At 39.5% G+C, this 18,312-nt stretch overlaps 1 protein-coding gene across 1 annotated transcript; it reads right to left on the bottom strand.

Moving 5' to 3' along the window:
• Positions 1 to 1,093: 1,093 nt before the first annotated feature.
• Positions 1,094 to 17,430, bottom strand: rundc1 (RUN domain containing 1). The gene is made up of 5 exons (XM_068013388.1): positions 16,984 to 17,430; positions 10,019 to 10,177; positions 8,235 to 8,433; positions 7,328 to 7,438; positions 1,094 to 6,673 (listed from the first exon to the last, which is right to left on the bottom strand). Exons 1-5 carry the CDS (start codon positions 17,344 to 17,346, stop codon positions 5,814 to 5,816), a joined length of 1,692 nt encoding a protein of 563 aa, XP_067869489.1. The 5' UTR covers positions 17,347 to 17,430; the 3' UTR covers positions 1,094 to 5,813.
• Positions 17,431 to 18,312: the final 882 nt, after the last annotated feature.

An 18,312-nucleotide genomic window follows, 5' to 3' on the forward strand; every position in this document is an offset into this window, starting at 1 on the left:
AAAACAGATAGGGACAAAAAGAACATTTTGGAGTTGGCAGGCTGTAATTAGCAGGGTACTGAAAGGTTCAGTACTTGAGCCTCAGCTATTTACAATCTATGTTAATGGCTTAGATGAGGGGCTGAGTGTAACATATCCAAGTTTGCTGACAATACAATGTTAGGTGGGAAAGTAAGTGGTGAGGAGGATGCAAAAGATGCAGACAGGTTGGGTGAGTGGGCAAGAACATGGCAGATGGAATACAATGTAGGACACGTGTGAAGTTATCCACTTTAGCAGGAAAAATAAAGAATATTTTTTGAATATTGAGAGACTAGGAAATGTTTGCATTCAGAGGGACCTGGGTGTCTTTGTATACAAATCACAGTAAGTTAACATGCAGGCACAGCAAGCACTTGGGAAGGCAAATGAGTTTTTGTTACAAAGGGATTGGAGTCTAAGGGTAAAGTCTTCCTATAATTATACAAGGCATTGGTGAGGCCAACACCTGGCGTAGTGTGCTGTTTTGATCTCCAACACAAGAAAGGACATTCTTACCCTAAACAGAATGCCATGAAGGTTCACTAGACTGGTTCCTGGGATGAAGGGATTGTTCTATGAAGAGAGAGGGAGTAGACTAGGCCTATATTCCCTGCAATTTAGAAGAATTAGAGGTGATCTCATTGAAACACGCAATTCTTAAGGGGTATCCTCCTCACTGCTTACTTTCCCACCTAACTTTGTATTCTCAACAAACTTGAATATTCTGAGAAAATGGTTTCCCCACTGGAGAATTTAGGATATGGGGTCACAGTCTTAGAATTAGGGGCCAGCCATTTAGGACTGAGATTGGGAGAAATTTCTTCAAAGGGTTGTGAATCTTTGGAATTCTCTACCCCAGAGAGCTGTGGGTGCTCAGTCATAGAGTATATTCAAGACAGAGGTTGATAAAATTTTTGGCCATTTAGGGAATTAAGGCATATAGGGTTAATGCAAGAAGGTGGAGATAAGGCAGAAGATTGTACTGAATGGAGGAGAAGGTTGGAAGGACCAAATGGCTTACCTCCATCGCCTACTTATGTTCTTGAAATAACTGCACATATTGGATACTTTCTTAGTCTTTTATTGAATCTGTGTCCACACACTTGGGTACTTGGACAGAATTTCAAATACAGCAATAATTCATGCCACAAAATTATACTACTGCATGATGTAACAATAAACCTCAAATTATACATTTACCTTACATATCAACCATATACATACATAAAATTATTTAAGTTATGCAGCTTTCACCATCATTCCAAAGTTCATAAATGAGAAGATATAACAATGGGTTTCAGTACACAGATATGTGGGACAAAGAAATTCAGTTTATTCATGTATATGTACAATGTAATGGCCACTTTGTCTGGTTTCAGTCTTGTGCTATAATAGTGCAATTGCCATTAGGGTGGTGATGATTCATGAAAATAAATCAATGAATTGAATGAATTTTTGTACCTAGAGCAGCACACAATGAGGACATTGATAACATAACATTTATTCTATGTAATAGGCGAACTTGCACTGCAGCCCCTTCTATGAGTTAGCCATACTCCTCTCATGGCGTACATAATTTTGTTTTTAGTGTTTTTTTTCAAAAAGCATTTGCAGAATTTTTTTCATTAAGAAAAATCATTAAGGCTAATGTCTGCATGAAAATATCACCAAAGACCTTTTCCAAATCAGTCTATTATTGACTGTATAGTTTAATTTAAATATTTAAGATTGTGTTGTAATTGTCATATCTTTTATTGATGAGAGAAATGCTATAGTACTCGATACTACTATGATGTACAACTAAAAGAAGCTTCTAAAATAAATACCATGAAATTCTCAATGTGTCAATTTCAGGGTTAAAAGTGAGGTGAGAAACTAGGATCTTGTATTAGGATGAAAATTAAAAACCTTAATATTGTATCCATCAGATGACACATCTGATCCACTTGTCCAAATGTCACGTTATAACATTGCACAACCCGGCCTACCACAGAAGCTAACGCTAGCTCCCCCACCCCCACCAATCAAAATAGAATATATGTGTTTGTAATTAACAAAGAGTAACCAATATTCCCTTCTGGGCTATGGAGAGTAGCAAGTTTTCGGGCAATGCTCAGTGTTAAAGTATAGCAAATAATACACTTTACTGACTACCACTGTGGGCTGTAGAACGAAAATGTAACAGTGTGTTAGAGCAGACAGCTGCAAGTTAAGGATTTAATGCAGATTGTAGGATATTTCTTTACCCAAGGAGTATTGTAAGATTTCTAGCTAACTATGTCAATTCAGAGTACTTGGGAAGGCATTAGTGTCCATTGTGAGGTCAGAGCCCATGGGCGTGTCCTAACATTAATCAGATGCCAGCAATTTCTCTCTTGACTGATAACTCCCTAAGATTCATGTTATCTTGTATGGCAGCATATCACACCCCAAAGCATTCTTCAACCATCATTTATTTTTGCAGTGTAGTAACTGTTGTTGCTTTTGTTGTTGGTAAAAGCAGCACCAAATTTGTATGGAGTAATTTCAGGAATTCTTGCTCTAATTCTTCTGGTGCCTGGTGGGTTGGAGAGGAAGGGCCTGATGCTAGGTTCAGGCTGCATTTACATTCTATTTGTGTGTTGCTGCAAAGGGAAACTACTTTTATTTATGGATGACAACAAATTGGTGGACATAGTTAACAAAGGAGGACTGCGACAAAATACAAGATGTTAAACTTGCACAATGGCTGTAAATAGGAAATTAATTTAAATATAGATAAGCACGAGTTGGTGCATTTTGGTAGGACTGATAAGGAGACCATATATTCCTTGGAAAATAAGAATCTAAATGGGCTGAAGGCACAAAGGGATCTCAGTACAGATACACAAATTAGCAAAAGTAGCAATGAAAGTTAAAGTCTTAAAAAGTGCAAACAAAGCACTGGGGTTCATTTAAATAAATAGAATTCAAAAGCAGAGAAGCTATGTTTAAATTTATATAGAACATTGGTTAGATCACATTTAACAGTTCTGGTTTCCATACTGCAAAAGGATATTGAAGCTCTAGAGAAAGTGCTGAAAAGATTCACAAAGATATACCAGAACTGTGAGGGTACAACTATCAGGAAAAACTGAACATGCTGGGTTCTTTACTCTAGAAAAGAGAAGACTGACAGACAATATGATAGAGGTCTTAAATTATGATGAGCTCGACAGAATAGAAGTGGAGAGGTTGCTTCCACTTGTGGGGTGGGGAGAGGGTGGGTCCAAAACATTTATAAACTAATGAATTTTGAGAATTGAACTTTGTCTCAAAAAAATAACAGAATAAGTTATAAATTGTCCACTCTTATTGACTCAGTTTCATTTGCTTTGAAAATAAATTATCTAGTAATTTGAATTAAGCAATGCAAAATTGCATGAGGCAGTTTGTGCTGGGGGGAAAAAAGCCTCAAGCAGGACTTTGCCATTATAAACATTTCTTTAAAAAAAATACAAGAACTGTCAGCCAGATCCCATTTTTGACTTGGCTATACATTGAGTTGGTCAGCTTTATCTTTGGAAAAAACAAAAGAAATTCTTATCAAACTAACAGCAGTTGTTGTTTCAATGCTAAACAACATGTTTTGTCATTTGTAAAGATCTCAAATTTGGTTCAACTGTGAAAATCAGTATCAGCAGGGTTTTTTTCGCTTACATCTTTAGCAAAATGGAGACCAAATTAATACATACCATCCAAGTTACCAAATATGCGATTAAAAAAATCCTTCTTTGTTTTTAATTCATGGGACAAGAAAATAACTTGGAACTATGCACAGAAATTGACATCTGAAAATTTCTTTCAAAAACAGAAATTTTCACATTGATATTACAAAAAACTTTTGCATTCCTATGTTCTACTGTAGTGTGTACTCAATGTTCCAGAGGCATTTAACTTTTCTGGTCCATGTCCTGCTAAATAAATATAATAACCAAGGACATTGCACAATTGTTCATAAACAACTGAACATTCCTCCAAGCTTTTAGTCTGGGTTCTGTAAGGTATAGAATGCCTCATCTTAGAATATAGCATGAACAGTGTGTGTCCAAAGTCAACTGACACTATTTTCAATGATCTCACAATGAAGTGATTAATTAATTACACTTAATGGTTAAGACATGTATGGTTTGCATATTAATTTGCTATTGTGCAAAAATGTTCTAGGAAAGTAATTTAATTATCAAACTTCTTCTTCCAACATGTATAGCGCATATCCTACAGACCAGACAGCAGTACTGACCATATGCTGTACAACATTAAACAGAATGACTTCTCAACACAGTACACAGCTAGGAAATGGGTGAGGAAAAGCAGACAAAAAATTGAATTCCTGATTTTATATCAGAACATCCCAGTCACACTGAACATTAACTGAATATATTATATCTATGTATAAATTTTAAATAAGTCTATACACACACACACACACACGTATATATATTTGTAACCAAGAAACCTTAGATAACTGCCTGATTGTATCCATTAAGTTATAATTGTTTCTTGATCCTTAAGAAATATCATTAGTGTCTGAAAGAAAATGACACTCCCCTAATTAAACAATTGCAGTAGTCTATTCCGGTCATACCCAATGCCCAAAATGTACAAAAATAATGCATGACAGAGACACAGACCGATCACAAGCACAGTTGAGATAGCGCTACACAGCTTGTATGATGCTCCAATGCACCATGCCTTGGAGTAGTAGAATGTGGATCTGTGCAGCAATTCTCCACATGGTTAAAAGTTATCTAAGCTGAAACATCAGGCTCGAAACTTGAAGCCATGTTCCAGCTACCCTGAGCTACTCTCAGATCCCTCCAAGAAACCTGGTACAGGTCTAAAGGTATGTTATCTGTCCACCTTCATTGGTCAAGAACTGGTGTGTAGACAGAGAAACGGCAAAAATTAAAATTTTAAATGAAATTCAAAGGTTAAGGAGGAAAACAAAACTTGCTGGCAGAAAAATGCTCTAGAACCATAAGATTCTCTAAAGTAAGGGTCTCATCAAAAACTAATGTGAGTTTGTACTGAGAAATGTGGAGTTAAGTTGCAGATCAGCCATCATCTCATTGAATGGCAGAATAAGCTCGAGGGGTTAATTGGCCTACCCCTGTTCCTATGAAAAAAGTGCTTATGCTTTTTAGCCAGTCTCCAACACTGATGACCTGTCCTACTATAGCGGAAATTCCTCTAGCTAGGTGACCATTAGAAATTATGACAAGGATAATGCGAGAGATTCAGTAGCCAGTTCTCATCTAGCTGCAAGTATTCACAGAAAAACCCAACTCCCTCCATAAATGTGACCTACAGTGTTTCTTTTATAGAAAGCTGATTTAAACCATCTAGCTATAATACATTTAAAGTTTTGCAATCTAGTGTGTACGCCTTGCAAATGTCACACTTACTTCCTGTAACACTATTCACATCACACTTTGTTGATAACACTATTGTTATAAAACAGCACATCCTATGTTTCAATGTGAACAGTACCACAGGCAACCTGTTATATTTTATAAATATTTAAATTCCAGTCTTTTTTAAAAAAAAACTTTGTAGTCACTTATAAATTTGATTTAAAATACAACTGTAACAGACCTCTGGGGAAAAAATGATCCAGTCGTCAATTTAACATACCTCAAACTTTCAGTTAAGGCTGTAATATTCAAAAAAAGAGCAGCATAGGTTTAATATGCAAAGGATTTGAACATTTAAACCAATCTTTCATTGGACAAAATAGAACATCTTGAATAAAATATATACATCAGGAAACACTAAAAAGCATCTTTGATATTTTTTAACTGTCGAACTGCAGTGTCGACTGGAAGTTTGAAGTGCAGGTTGCTAAGACGACTGAGTATGTTGAGTGTACTCTCAAACCCAGTAGAAGCCATGTAGCTCCATGGCTGGTAGTGACTCTGGATAAGTGTCCCTGACTTACAAATCAGGTTTACCCAGGAAACCAAACGCTGCTCATTCAGTGCCATGCATATCAAGGCCTTAAATTCTGAATCTGCACTGCGCTTGTAACGGTCATGTTCTGTAAGCACAGTGTGAACTGCAGAAAGTAAACTTTGTTTAGGAGTTACAATACCATTTCCAGTCACTGGCAAGGCAAAGGATTGAGAGAGCTTGCGAGCAGGCGACTCTACAAAGGCTCTACCATTTCTGGTATTGTAGTACTTCACAAAAAGTTGCCAGGGGTGCATGGTTTGTGGAGAGGTTGTGAATGAGGGAAGGAGACACGCAATTGGTGCTAAGACCAAACTCATTCCTTGGGAGGAGGCATACAAACCGTGGCTCATCAAGTCCCGGAGAGCTATTGACAACTCTTTTCGTACAGCTGTTGTAAGTTCATTCTTCCCACCAAGGCAAAGTTCACGGCTGCTGATCACATGTTTGTCAGCCTGTTGATGACTCAATGCCAGCTGCTTTACTTTATCTACAGCACCTTCTAGTTTCAGTAGCAGTGGACTGTAGTCCTTGTCTGTCTCATCAGGCTGCCACAATCCACGTGGGATCTGACCAGTTGCACATCCAAACTGACTAACAGCAAATATCTGCAGTATTGCCAGAGCTCTGCGCACAAGGTTTAATCCAGTCTCCCTCATCTTTCTGGTTGTTTCTCCATCCACTGTAAACCAACAGAAAAGTCAGTTTAAAAAAAATTAACAGAAACTAGATAATACTTGCACATATATAATGCCTCATGTCACATAAACTCAGTGCCTCAAAATTATGCTGAAGTGCAGTGACATTCACAATAGTCCTTTGCTCCAACAGATATTCTGTAATCATACATAACTTATGGGTCCCTAAGGTACCATTAGAGAGTTTCACTAGTTGTTTTGTAAAGGTGAAAATATTTACTGAATTTTTAAATGATTTTCATAAGAATTACATTTTACTTCCGAAGTCAGATTATTTAAACAAGTGGTTGTTTTTATCCATACAAACATTGAGGGGAAAGGGGTGGGAAGGAAAGAGTAAAAAAGGCACATTAATGTTGAGATAAATAACAGGTCCTTTGGCATTAAAGTCCAAACAAAAAATAGATGACTCAATCATCATAGCTGAATGGCGCTGATTTTTCCCCACAAGACAAAAGGCCAAAAATCACAAAGCTGTCCTGATGACGCTGATGACTTTTTTTTGGCATATTCATGTAATGTTCTATTTAAAGCCTGAAGGCTCTGTGGATAATGACCATGAAAAGATAGTTTATTTGGAGTATGACAAGAGCCCCTCATAACCAGAAATAAAATGCATCACAAAAATTAGACCTCACCATGATGGCTTCCACTTGTCAATTTTGCATTTGCTGCTTTATACTCATTCACTCCATGCACAGTGCATGTACACCTTCCATTCTGAGTCTGTGGAGGGCTTCCAACTTCATCTGTGTAATGAAAACATAAGTAAAGAACACATTACTTAGTTGAAATTCTTAGGTAGCCACTTCAGTAAAGTTTTCTGGGCTTTTAAAAAATTCACGGTGTTGGAACATGTATTTTATTGTCAAGACAGGGGAGAAAGCTCAGATTTTAACTCCAGGGTAGTAGCAAAGAAAATTAATATATGAACAGGATTCCTATTGATTTAAGATGAGAATCAAAGTTACACTTCACCTATCACTTCTGACCTTTGAGACTCAGCAATAAATGGCTTCTGGCAGTTTGTGTTGACATAACCTGATAACCTAGAATGGGCAAAATCAGATTCCCCTTCCAACCTCACCAAGTTAAAAGAGACAAAGAGCAATATAAAATGTATCATGCTGAACAGAGTCCTTTTCTGGTTATAGTTCAGATGACCCAGAAACACCCTCTCTACATTTTGGGGGATTGACATTTCACATTTGAAAATTCTTTTGCTAGTTGCATTTTTGATTGTTAAATTTCACATACTTGGTTTTGAATGGCAAACACATTTCCTGGCACACAACTCATCATTTATCAAACTGCACAAGGGGCATTGCAGATTTTCGTGGTGGTGGTGGTGTTGGGTGAGTGTGATAAGGGGATGGTGTTCCCCAGCAGCAAAACCATCTGTCAGACACTAACTCTTCGTATATGCAATATAAAAATTCTACAGATTTTAGTTACAAAACTTTTTTAAATAGGCTAAATGATCTTAAATCAATGAGTGAAATAAAAGCCAGTGGCTGTTAACAGCAGCACAATAGTTCTACATACCCTGGAGAAAGTTGATGAACATTTCAAGATCACAAATCTGTGTTTTAAGCTGCTCTAACAACTGTTCCTTCACTCTTGCTGGATTCACAATTTGGGCAATTGCTGCATCGACACGTTGTCTGAGTTCTTCTGGTGACAAATTGCTAAAATCTTCATTTAGATTCACATCTAGCTTCTTAATCAATTCGTCTATGATTACCTGAAAAGAAAGACACAAATCATTGCACATTTCCTCTGTAAAAAAGGCACACATAATTGCACATTTCTTCTGTAACTTCTACTTTTCCACCATATTTTTGGGTCCCATGTCTAACTTCTACTCAAGAGGGCAGGCGTATGTTCTGCTTCCAGGGTTCTGTCAACAAAGGATCCAGAACTATAGGACACGATTTAAGGTAACTGGTAAAAGCAGCAGCAGTGACATGAGGAAAAACTTTTTTTTTTGTACACAATGAGTGAGTGAGTGAGTGGTTAGGATCTGGAATGCACTGCCTATGTGGAGGCAGATTCAATTGAGGCCTTCAAAAGAGAACTGAATAATTATCTGAAGCAAAAACATTTGCAGGGCTATGGGGAAAAGGCACGGGATTGGGACTAGGCGAGTTGCTCTTGTAGAAAGCCAGCATGGACACGATGGGCTGAATGACCTCTTTCTGTGCTGTAACCATTCTATGAATGTAATTGATCACTACAAGGTTTAGACAATATCCCTGATTATCCCTCCTCCGGTGTCTCTGCTCTCTTTCCACCCCAATATATATTTGGTATGTGGAAAAATTGCAAACTGGTAACTTGCCATTATAGAGCCCAACACCATATGCCAACCTTGGCTCAGTGGTATCATTCACCTGAATCAGAAAGTTGTGGGTTTAAGCCCCACTCCAGAGACAAGCACGTAATCCCGATCGGCACTTCTGTGCAGTACTGAGAGAATACTGCACTGCCAGAGGTGTCATCTTTCAGATGAGATGTTAAACCTAGGCCTCGTCTGCCTTTCAAGTGGATGCAAAAGATCCCACAGCACTACTTGAAGAACAGGGGAGTTCTTCCCATGTCTTGGCCAAAATTTATCCCTCAATCAATATCAGTAAAACAAATAATCGGCTATTTATTTCATTTCTGTTTGTGGAAGTTTGCTGTGTACAAACTGACTCCTGTGCTTATTACATTACAACAGTGACTACACTTAAAAAGTACTTTATTGGCTGTGAAGTTCTGTGGAATATCCTGAAGTGAAAGGCACTACAGAAACACATGTCTTTTTTTTTAAAAAGCTGATGTTACTTAAGAACATAGGAACAGAGGTAGGCTATTCAGCTCTCCAAGCATGGTCTACTATTCAATTAGATCATTGTTGATCTGTATCTTAACACCATCTACCTGCCTTGGTGCCATAATCTTTAACATCCTTGCCTAACAAGAGTCTATCAATCTCAGTTTTGAAATTTTCAATTGACCTAGCCTTAACAGCTTTTTGGGGAGATAGTTCCAGATTTCTATGATCCTGGTGGTTTAAATAGTTGTTGAGATGCATCAGCAGGTGAAACTTGTGTTTCATCTGCTCTGCTGAAGCACCTCAATAACTAATTAAACTACCCTTTATATTATTAGTTGGTTACCTTGAAGCTTATATGAAGGTGCAAGTATAAACACTTTGAGGCTGCTGGAATCTTAGTACATTATTATTGGTTGATTGTGCCTCTAGATTAAATTGACTGTGGATGAAATGAGAAACTGTCTGCAGTACACTATGACTTGCAATAACACATAGTTGCAATCCTTACCCGCTGGCGCTCTAGGACTATTGACTGGGGGAGAGATTCATAGCTGCCCTCCTGGTAAGCAAATGTTTCCAAGTCGTCAAGCTGTGTCTTTAGCTGTATAATCAGTTCCCTCTGCTTCTGACGTTGGGCCTCGAGTCGTTCAAGTTTCTCCCTTTCACTCTGAAAAGCAAACAATGAAAAAAAAAATCAAACTGATATTCTCAGTGTGTTTTCAAATACTCAAATAAAAAACAACAATTGTGGACTCTATCTCACGAGCAAAACCGCCCAAGCGTTGGGAAAACTGCAGACTTATATAATACATATTCACAGATTGCATAGAAACTATTTGAAAATACACCTTTTCATTTAATCCAAATCTCTTAGAAAAAAATGCAAAGTCTGAATACAGACACTGAATTAGATTAAGTGAACCAAGTTGGAAGATGTTGAGCGGAAGTTAACAAAATACAAGTGCAGCGACGTCATATAGTGAAAACTTAAATGCAAACTATTGGAGCAGGATAAGGCAATAATCTAAAGCAGTAGTAAAGTTATCAATTGAAGGTCATGACTTGGGACAACAGATCTGTTGCCCTTAAGCCTTTCAATGCTGAATATTCCAATAGCTTTAAAATATCAGGTTAATTTTTATCTTAACATTTACAAAAATACCCTAGTTTTGCATTTTTCAAACATGGAATATAGTAAGTTAGAAATAATGGAACTGGTAGCCGAACCCCTGTTCAAATTAGCCCTTTCCCTGCTCCTCGCCAATTTCATGCTGAGTCCAATCAGCCCTATTACAAGTTTATGCTGGCATGGTCATTTCTTTCCTTCATCCAACTTCACGCTGGCACACAAGAGCCCTTCCTCTTTCAATTTCACACTGACACCCTCCCACCTACAATGCGGCCCTTTGTTCCTCCCCTTAACTGTGAAATTACCAAATCCATCTTCTAATTACTGTCACCCTCTTTCGCTCCTGCTCCTACAGACACTGCCCAGTGGACAGCTCTGGACCTCGTCGATGGCTTCAATCACTGGCACATTTTCCTCTACGAGCTCACAGCACCAGATCCGCTCACATCCCTGTACTAGCCAGCTGAGACCAATCATGAACTGATGCAGCCTCGGCCCCAAGTCCAGACACTGACCCCACAACCCCCAACATAACACTCATATTCTGAGATAGAACAGTCAATCTGCACTGTTCCTGCACCCAGATATCAACCTGACAGATTGAATTCAGACAAATAAAAACCTGTTTCTGAAAACAAGCCTGCAGATTGTAAAAGGGAAGGAGTTCTGAGGTCTAAGGGGAACAAAAGTGAATAAAGCTAAATTAACTTAAATAAGAGCACATTTAAAAAAAAATCAGACTTATGCTCAAGAGTCCTAGCACATGCTCATGCAGGGCAAGCAAATTCAGGCTTATAGTTTTGTGTATAAAGCACATAAGGACCACATGGACATGCGAAATATATTTTTGGCAGTTCCTGAAGCATGCATACTAGTCTACTACACTTGAATCAAAGTCACTTAACTCACATTCTCAGTTAATTCAGTCTCTTTAACACTAAATTTCCACTTTGCTGTATTATTAATTGCCTGGATTTTGCAGTCAGCAGCAAAGCAATGGCACACACTGCTGACCTCAAAGAAAGCTTTGCTGAGAGAGCTAGGAATCTTTGTGGCAAGATCTTTAACTCTCTCACCAGGCAGTGGATTAGCGTTCTTTAAAGGGGATTTCCAGCGTGGCGCTGCAGTGATGTCATCTGGCTGTCCAAGTAGCCAATCAAATTAAAGAATTCTCACAGACCAGGAAATGAAAAGCACTAAAATCAGAATAACTAAACATTTTACATTGTGAAAAATAAAGTTTAGGACAGACACATGAAGCTAAGGTAGATGCTGAAATTAATAAAATTAAAGTTTTTTAAAAACTTTTTAAAAAAAAATCTAGTCATTAACCTTAAATGGTAACATTTAAAAACATTCCACAAATGTAAAATTATATTTTCAAGGCCAGATCTATTACTCAGATGGTGGTTGAAAACCCAGTTACAGCTGATTAAACAGATGTAACTTTTTAAATGCAGTTTCCAGTTGCGATGTGAGAGCAGAAAAGGGGAAGTTCTTGCCACATCAACTGATTTCAATGATCACTGGCTCTATTGGTCGGGGTCCACAGCTGCACGGTTGATGTGGTGAGAACTTCCCCTTTTCCATGCTCAAGAACATTGACAGCTCATTGTCAAAAGCTCCTGTATAATTTGGGCCAATGTTACATAATTCAAATTACTAAGATATTCAATTTATAGTGCAAAAATGACTGAATTATTTGTAGTCTACATTCACAACATTTTCATTCATAATGCAAAAAAATTAAACTTACCAAACCTTCCTGTGTTAGGTAGGATCAATAAAAAAAAAAATTAGACTCATTTGTTACATTACAATTACTTAATTTGTTCCAATTTCAGGTGTTTTTCATCAGTAATATCAGCCCTAACCTGCTTCTTTGAATTTTACATTTATTTATTGAACTATGAGTCATGGATAACATTTTCAATCCTGTGTCTGAACATAAATAGAAATGGAAAACTTTGTCATTTGCATAATTGGCCAGTGCCGATAATTTTATCTGCTGTGGTTACTCTTTAGGATTGCTGCTGATTAAGTTTAGAAGTGTATTGTATCTCAGTTCTGTAGTATTTGCTTTTCTTTGATCCAAAGAACTTTGTAATATATGGCTACTTGAATTGTCATATATAAAAAGCTATTTACCATTAAAATTATAATTCAAAGCATCATTTTATGAAAGGGCCAATATTAAACAACGTAGAGGGGCATCTGTTGTTCGTGGCATTTCTCCTGTAGCTGGCGAAGGGAGAACAGCATGTCAATGGTGGATCTCTGCTCGAAAGCCACACTGTGCCTCAAGGTAGACACGCTCAGCCAGCTTCTGGAGCCTGTTTAAAGCGACTCGAGCGAAGACTTTCCACTACCGTGGAATCTCCCTGCTCAGCACAGCATAAGTATCATCAGCTCATTCCATGACAATACGAAAGGCACAATTCAGCATAGCGGCGCCTCATCAGACCCCTTTCCTATCCTGAGTGGCGTGAAACAGGGCTGTATTCTCGCACCTACACTGTTTGGGATCTTCTTCTCCCTGCTGCTCTCACATGCGTTCAAGTCTTCAGAAGAAGGAATTTTTCCTCCACACAAGATCAGGTGGCAGGTTGTTCAACTTTGCCCGTCTAAGAGCACAGACCAAAGTACGGAAAGTCCTCATCAGTGAACTCCTCTTTGCTAACGATGCTGCATTAACATCTCACACAGAAGAGTGTCTGCAGAGACTCATCGACAGGATTGCGGCTGCCTGCAACGAATTTGGCCTAACCATCAGCCTCAAGAAAATGAACATCATGGGACAGGACTTCAGAAATGCTCCATCCATCAATATCGGCGATCACGCTCTGGAAGTGGTTCAAGAGTTCACCTACCTAGGCTGAACTATCACCAGTAACCTGTCTCTCGATGCAGAAATCAACAAGCGTATGGGAAAGGTGTCCGCTGCTATGTCCAGACTGGCCAACAGAATGTGGGAAAATGGCGCACTGACACAGAAATCAAAAGTCCGAGTGCATCAAGCCTGTGTCCTCAGAACCTTGCTCTATGGCAGAGATGCCTGGACAACATATGTCAGCCAAGAGCGACGTCTCAATTCATCCCATCTTCGCTGCCTCCGGAGAATCCTTGGCATCAGGTGGCAGGACCGTATCTCCAACACAGAAGTCCTCGAGGCGCCCAACATCCCCAGCAGATACACCCTACTGAGCCAGTGGCGCTTGAGATGGCTTGGCCATGTGAGCCACATGGAAGATGGCAGGATCCCCAATGACACATTGTACAGTGAGCTCGTCACTGGTATTAGACCCACCGGCCGTCCATGTCTCCGCTTTAAAGATGTCTGCAAACCCGACATGCAGTGGTTAGCACCGCAGCCTCACAGCTCCAGGGACCCGGGTTAGATTCTGGGTACTGCCTGTGTGGAGTTTGCAAGTTCTCCCTGTGACCATGTGGGTTTTTGCCGGGTTCTCCGGTTTCCTCCCACAGCCAAAGACTGGCAGGTGATAGGTAAATTGGCCATTGTAAATTGCCCCTAGTGTAGGCAGGAGGTAGGGAATATGGGATTACTGTAGGGTTAGTATAAATGGGTGGTTGTTGGTTGGCACAGACTCGGTGGTCGGCAAAGACCCAGTGGGCCGAAGGGCCTGTTTCAGTGCTATATCTCTAAATAAATAAAAGAAACGTCCTGTGACATTGATCACAACTCGTGGGAGTCAGTTGCCAGTGATCGTCAGAACTGGCGGGCAGCCATAAAGGCAGGGGTAAAGCGTGGCGAGTTGAAGAGACTTAGCAGTTGGCAGGAAAAAAGACAGAAGTGCAAGGGGAGAGCCAACTGTTTAACAGCCCCGACAACCAATTTTATCTGCAGCACCTGTGGAAGAGATTGTCATTCTAGAATTGGCCTTTATAGCCACTCCAGGCGCTGCTTCACAAACCAGTGACCACCTCCAGGCACTTACCCATTGTCTCTCCAGTCAAGAAAGCCAAAGAAGAATATTAAACATCATGGCTATTTAAAAATTTTAGATGTAAAAATGAAAATTTTGTAGACCTATGTCACTTATTAGATTACTACTGTTTAGATATTGCTTATGATGCTACCCTGAATATCACACCTGTATGTATAAATGTATCGCAGCAATTCCACTAAAGTAGGCAGATTGGTTGCTATTAGTATTGAGGCCAAAGCAGAGTAATGGAAAAAAAGAATCAGTCATTTGTCTCCTTTAGAAGTACGAATAAAAAGAACACATAACTAAGGCTGGGTTGGATGGAGTGGGAGGGGAAAGAGTACAGCCAGCGAAACAGAACAAAAAGCTTGTTAATGCTCATCAGGACTTTTCGCTTAAATTTTAAGTGTCGAGTTTACACCCGAATCATCATAACCTGCCTTTCCTTTTTACAGATGCCAACTGATCTGGTCTGCATTTCCAGCTTTTTCCATTTTTATGTAAGATTTCCAGCCTTTTCAGTTTCCCCCTGTTATTTTACAGTAGTAATGTAGGCTCTTGCTTCAGGTTTCCAGTAACAGCAATATTCTGAATATTTGATTTGCATAGTCACAATTTTAATAAATTTACTTGTATAATGCAAATAAGCTTTCAAAATACTCAAATTTCCCCTAGTTTAATACTCTGAATAGTATAACATTAAAAAGATAACTTATACATTAAGTGACTTAAAGCTAACCATTCAGAAAATGCAAGAAGTATAGCAATAATCCCTTTGTGAATTCCCACTGTAACCTTATATCCAGGACCGAAGAGTTTTGAAAAAAAACATTTAATTACTCAGGAAAAAAAGACTGCATGTCATAAAGGCAATGTGGGTTTATTTAGGATCATTAATGCAATCTCTCAATTATCTGTCTTTCTTTAAAAACTTCAACATCCAAATTGTGGCAACAGTATTCAGATTCATTTTTGAAATACAGTACATTTGTACAAACAACTTCTGTTTGACACTTGGGATTACTCTCACAATGACACACAAATGCACACGATACAATGAGGAGGGGACAATTATTTGCTAACATCTGTTAAGCATACAAATAAAGAATAAATTCCGCAGTTAATATTTTTTAAATTTGCTGATGAGTATTCAGCAGTTCACTATTCTATTAACAAACTATCTCACAGATGTCTGGGTGCTTGTTGAGACCCATTCTTGACAAATTCTGGATCTCAATGGGGTCATCAACAAGAAGAACCAATCACAGCCACCTAGCTTCCCTATATGGATGAACAGTTAGGGTAACTTGGAGGTAATGATTCCCTTCAGAACTGTGTTAGCAAAGTGACTTGCCAACCTTTCAGCTGAGGAATAGAATATTGCACATGGACCTAACAAGGGGAGAAAAACAATTGGAAAATGGAAACATGAGTATAGCATATAATGTGCTTTCCAAAAGAAATCTTAGAATTTGGACTCTGGCAATTTTTGTTAATTCCTATAAGATTCACAGAACCTCAAATGGTCACATGAATTACAACAATTCTGCTCAATTAATGAATTGTCAGAAAACTAATTTTGGACAAATGCCTCAAGTAAATGTGTGCTCTGCAATATTTGCACAATACCAATGACATATATAGACATAAAATTTAGCTAGCTGATGGTTATAATGCAGCAGCAGTAGATTCTTCAATATATTAATAAAAGTACATCTAATTATCCAGAATCACATTTGGTATACAAGTGGTGATGACAGGTAATTTTACATGTAACTGGTGACAGGTAACAGAAGAGCTACACAATTTTATACAGGGACATTCTGGTACACTGAACCCATATTGTATAGTCAGATGAAACTTATATAATCAGGTAGTGTCTCTGAAATTGAGCCCACTATAATGACTAGTAGGTACATGATACAAACAGGTTAAAATCTCAACAGCCTTGTTAGGCAGGAGCTTTGTATAATGACAGTGATAACTAAAAAATGCAATTTAAAAAAATAAGCTGTGCATTTTATTACAGCAAGTTTTCAATGAAGAATGTACAATTAGAAGTAGGTCACCTTGACGGATCTAGGCATTTTCAAAGTATTCTCAAGTTACAAGTTGGCAAACAGCAAGTGGGGGAATGGACATGCCCTTTCAACTATGGAGTTAAGAGAAGGGGGCACCCACCAGGCAGGTTTGAGTACTTCAGATTTATGATGCATTTCATGTAGTTTGTTGTGATCGTGAACACCCGCATACATTTTAAACCTGAAAAAGGTGGGCTTTTTTTGAAAAAGAAAAGTTACATTCAATCTTGGCCAGAAGTCTTTAAACTTTGCGGATCAAGCTCCGACGGCACGTTTAGTGAAACAGATGTCCCGGGTATAGGGGGCACATCCTTACCGCATTGTCCAGATGCTGTCCGTCCAAGGCCCGGGTAACGAAGGGTTGGGGGCAGCCTTTGAAGGCGAAGTCCTCCAGCTCCTTCAGCAGCCGCTCCTTCTCGTCGCTCTGAGCGTTGACGATCTGCTTGAGCCGGAACTGCACCTGGGCGAAGTGCGAGGTGAGGGCGAGCAGCGACGAGTTCAGCAGCTCCTGCTCGCTCTCCAGCCGCTGCATCTTCTCCGCCATCACCGCCGCCCCGCTCACCAGGCCCGCTTCGGGCGGCCCGGCTCTCTCCGTCTCCTCGGGGCTCGCCACCGCCCCCACCGGGGCCCACCGTTCCCCGGCCAGCCTCTCGGAGTCCGACAGCGACATGTCGTCCATCCTGTGTCGGTTGATACTGGTGGATCTTCCCAGAGCTTCAGACCAGCCAAAACACGGCCGCCATTTTTGCGGAAGCAGCGCGATTAACGTCATTGCATGACGCCACTCAGTAGCAACCAGGTATTGGCAAGCACAGGTAAGTAGAGGTGTACAAGACCATTTTGCCTCTCCTGGTTAAGCTATTCAGAATGACCCCAAGCCTTATCCCCCACTATTTCAGCAACTAATACTGCTTTTTTTTTTAAATGTCTGCCTGCACTGGCTCATTCTCAGACTCCATTCAATGTTCTGGTCACTCTTTAGCTAATAATCAACAACTTGCATCTATATACCACCTTTGGTAGTAAAACCAAGCCGTTTCACAGGAGCATTATCAAGAAAAACGACACAGAATTGTTACGGTGCAGGAGGCCGCCATTCGGCCCATTGCGTCCACACCGGCTCTCTGAAAGAGCAATTCACTCTTTTCCATTCCCCCGCCTTCTCCTGTAACCCTGCATATTTTTCCTTTTCATAGAACAGTCTAATTCTTTTTTGAATGCTTCAATTGAACCAGCCCCCACTGCACTCTCGGGCAGTGCATTTCAGACCTTAAACAACTCTCTGCGTGAAAAAGCTTTTCCTCATGTCACTTTTGTTTCTTTTATCAAATACTTTAAATCTGTGCCCTCTCATTCTCGATCCTTTCACGAGTAGGAACAGTTTCTCTCTATGTACTCTGTCTAGACTCCCCATGATTTTGACTACCTCTACCAAATCATAACGAGATATTGGGGCAGGTCGCCAAATTGGTAGGTTTTAAAGGGTGCCTTAAAGAAGGAGTGTGCGGTCGAAATGCAAAGAGGTTTTTAAAAATTTGTTCGGGGAATGTGGGCGTTGCTGGCTAGGCCAGCATTTATTGCCCATCCCTAATTGCCCTTGAGAAGGTGGTGGTGAGTCGCTGCAGTACTTGGGGTGTAGGTACGT

This window comes from Heterodontus francisci, chromosome 33 (assembly GCF_036365525.1).
Source record: "Heterodontus francisci isolate sHetFra1 chromosome 33, sHetFra1.hap1, whole genome shotgun sequence".
Lineage (NCBI taxonomy): Eukaryota > Metazoa > Chordata > Chondrichthyes > Heterodontiformes > Heterodontidae > Heterodontus > Heterodontus francisci.

Coding starts and splice junctions, on each gene's coding strand:
- rundc1 (XM_068013388.1), bottom strand. CDS start 17,346: ATGGACGACATGTCGCTGTCGGACTCCGAGAGGCTGGCCGGGGAACGG. Junction 10,178..16,983: donor GACAGCATCTGGACAATGCG/GTAAGGATGTGC, acceptor TTTGCTTTTCAG/AGTGAAAGGGAGAAACTTGA. Junction 8,434..10,018: donor TAGTCCTAGAGCGCCAGCGG/GTAAGGATTGCA, acceptor CTTTCTTTTCAG/GTAATCATAGACGAATTGAT.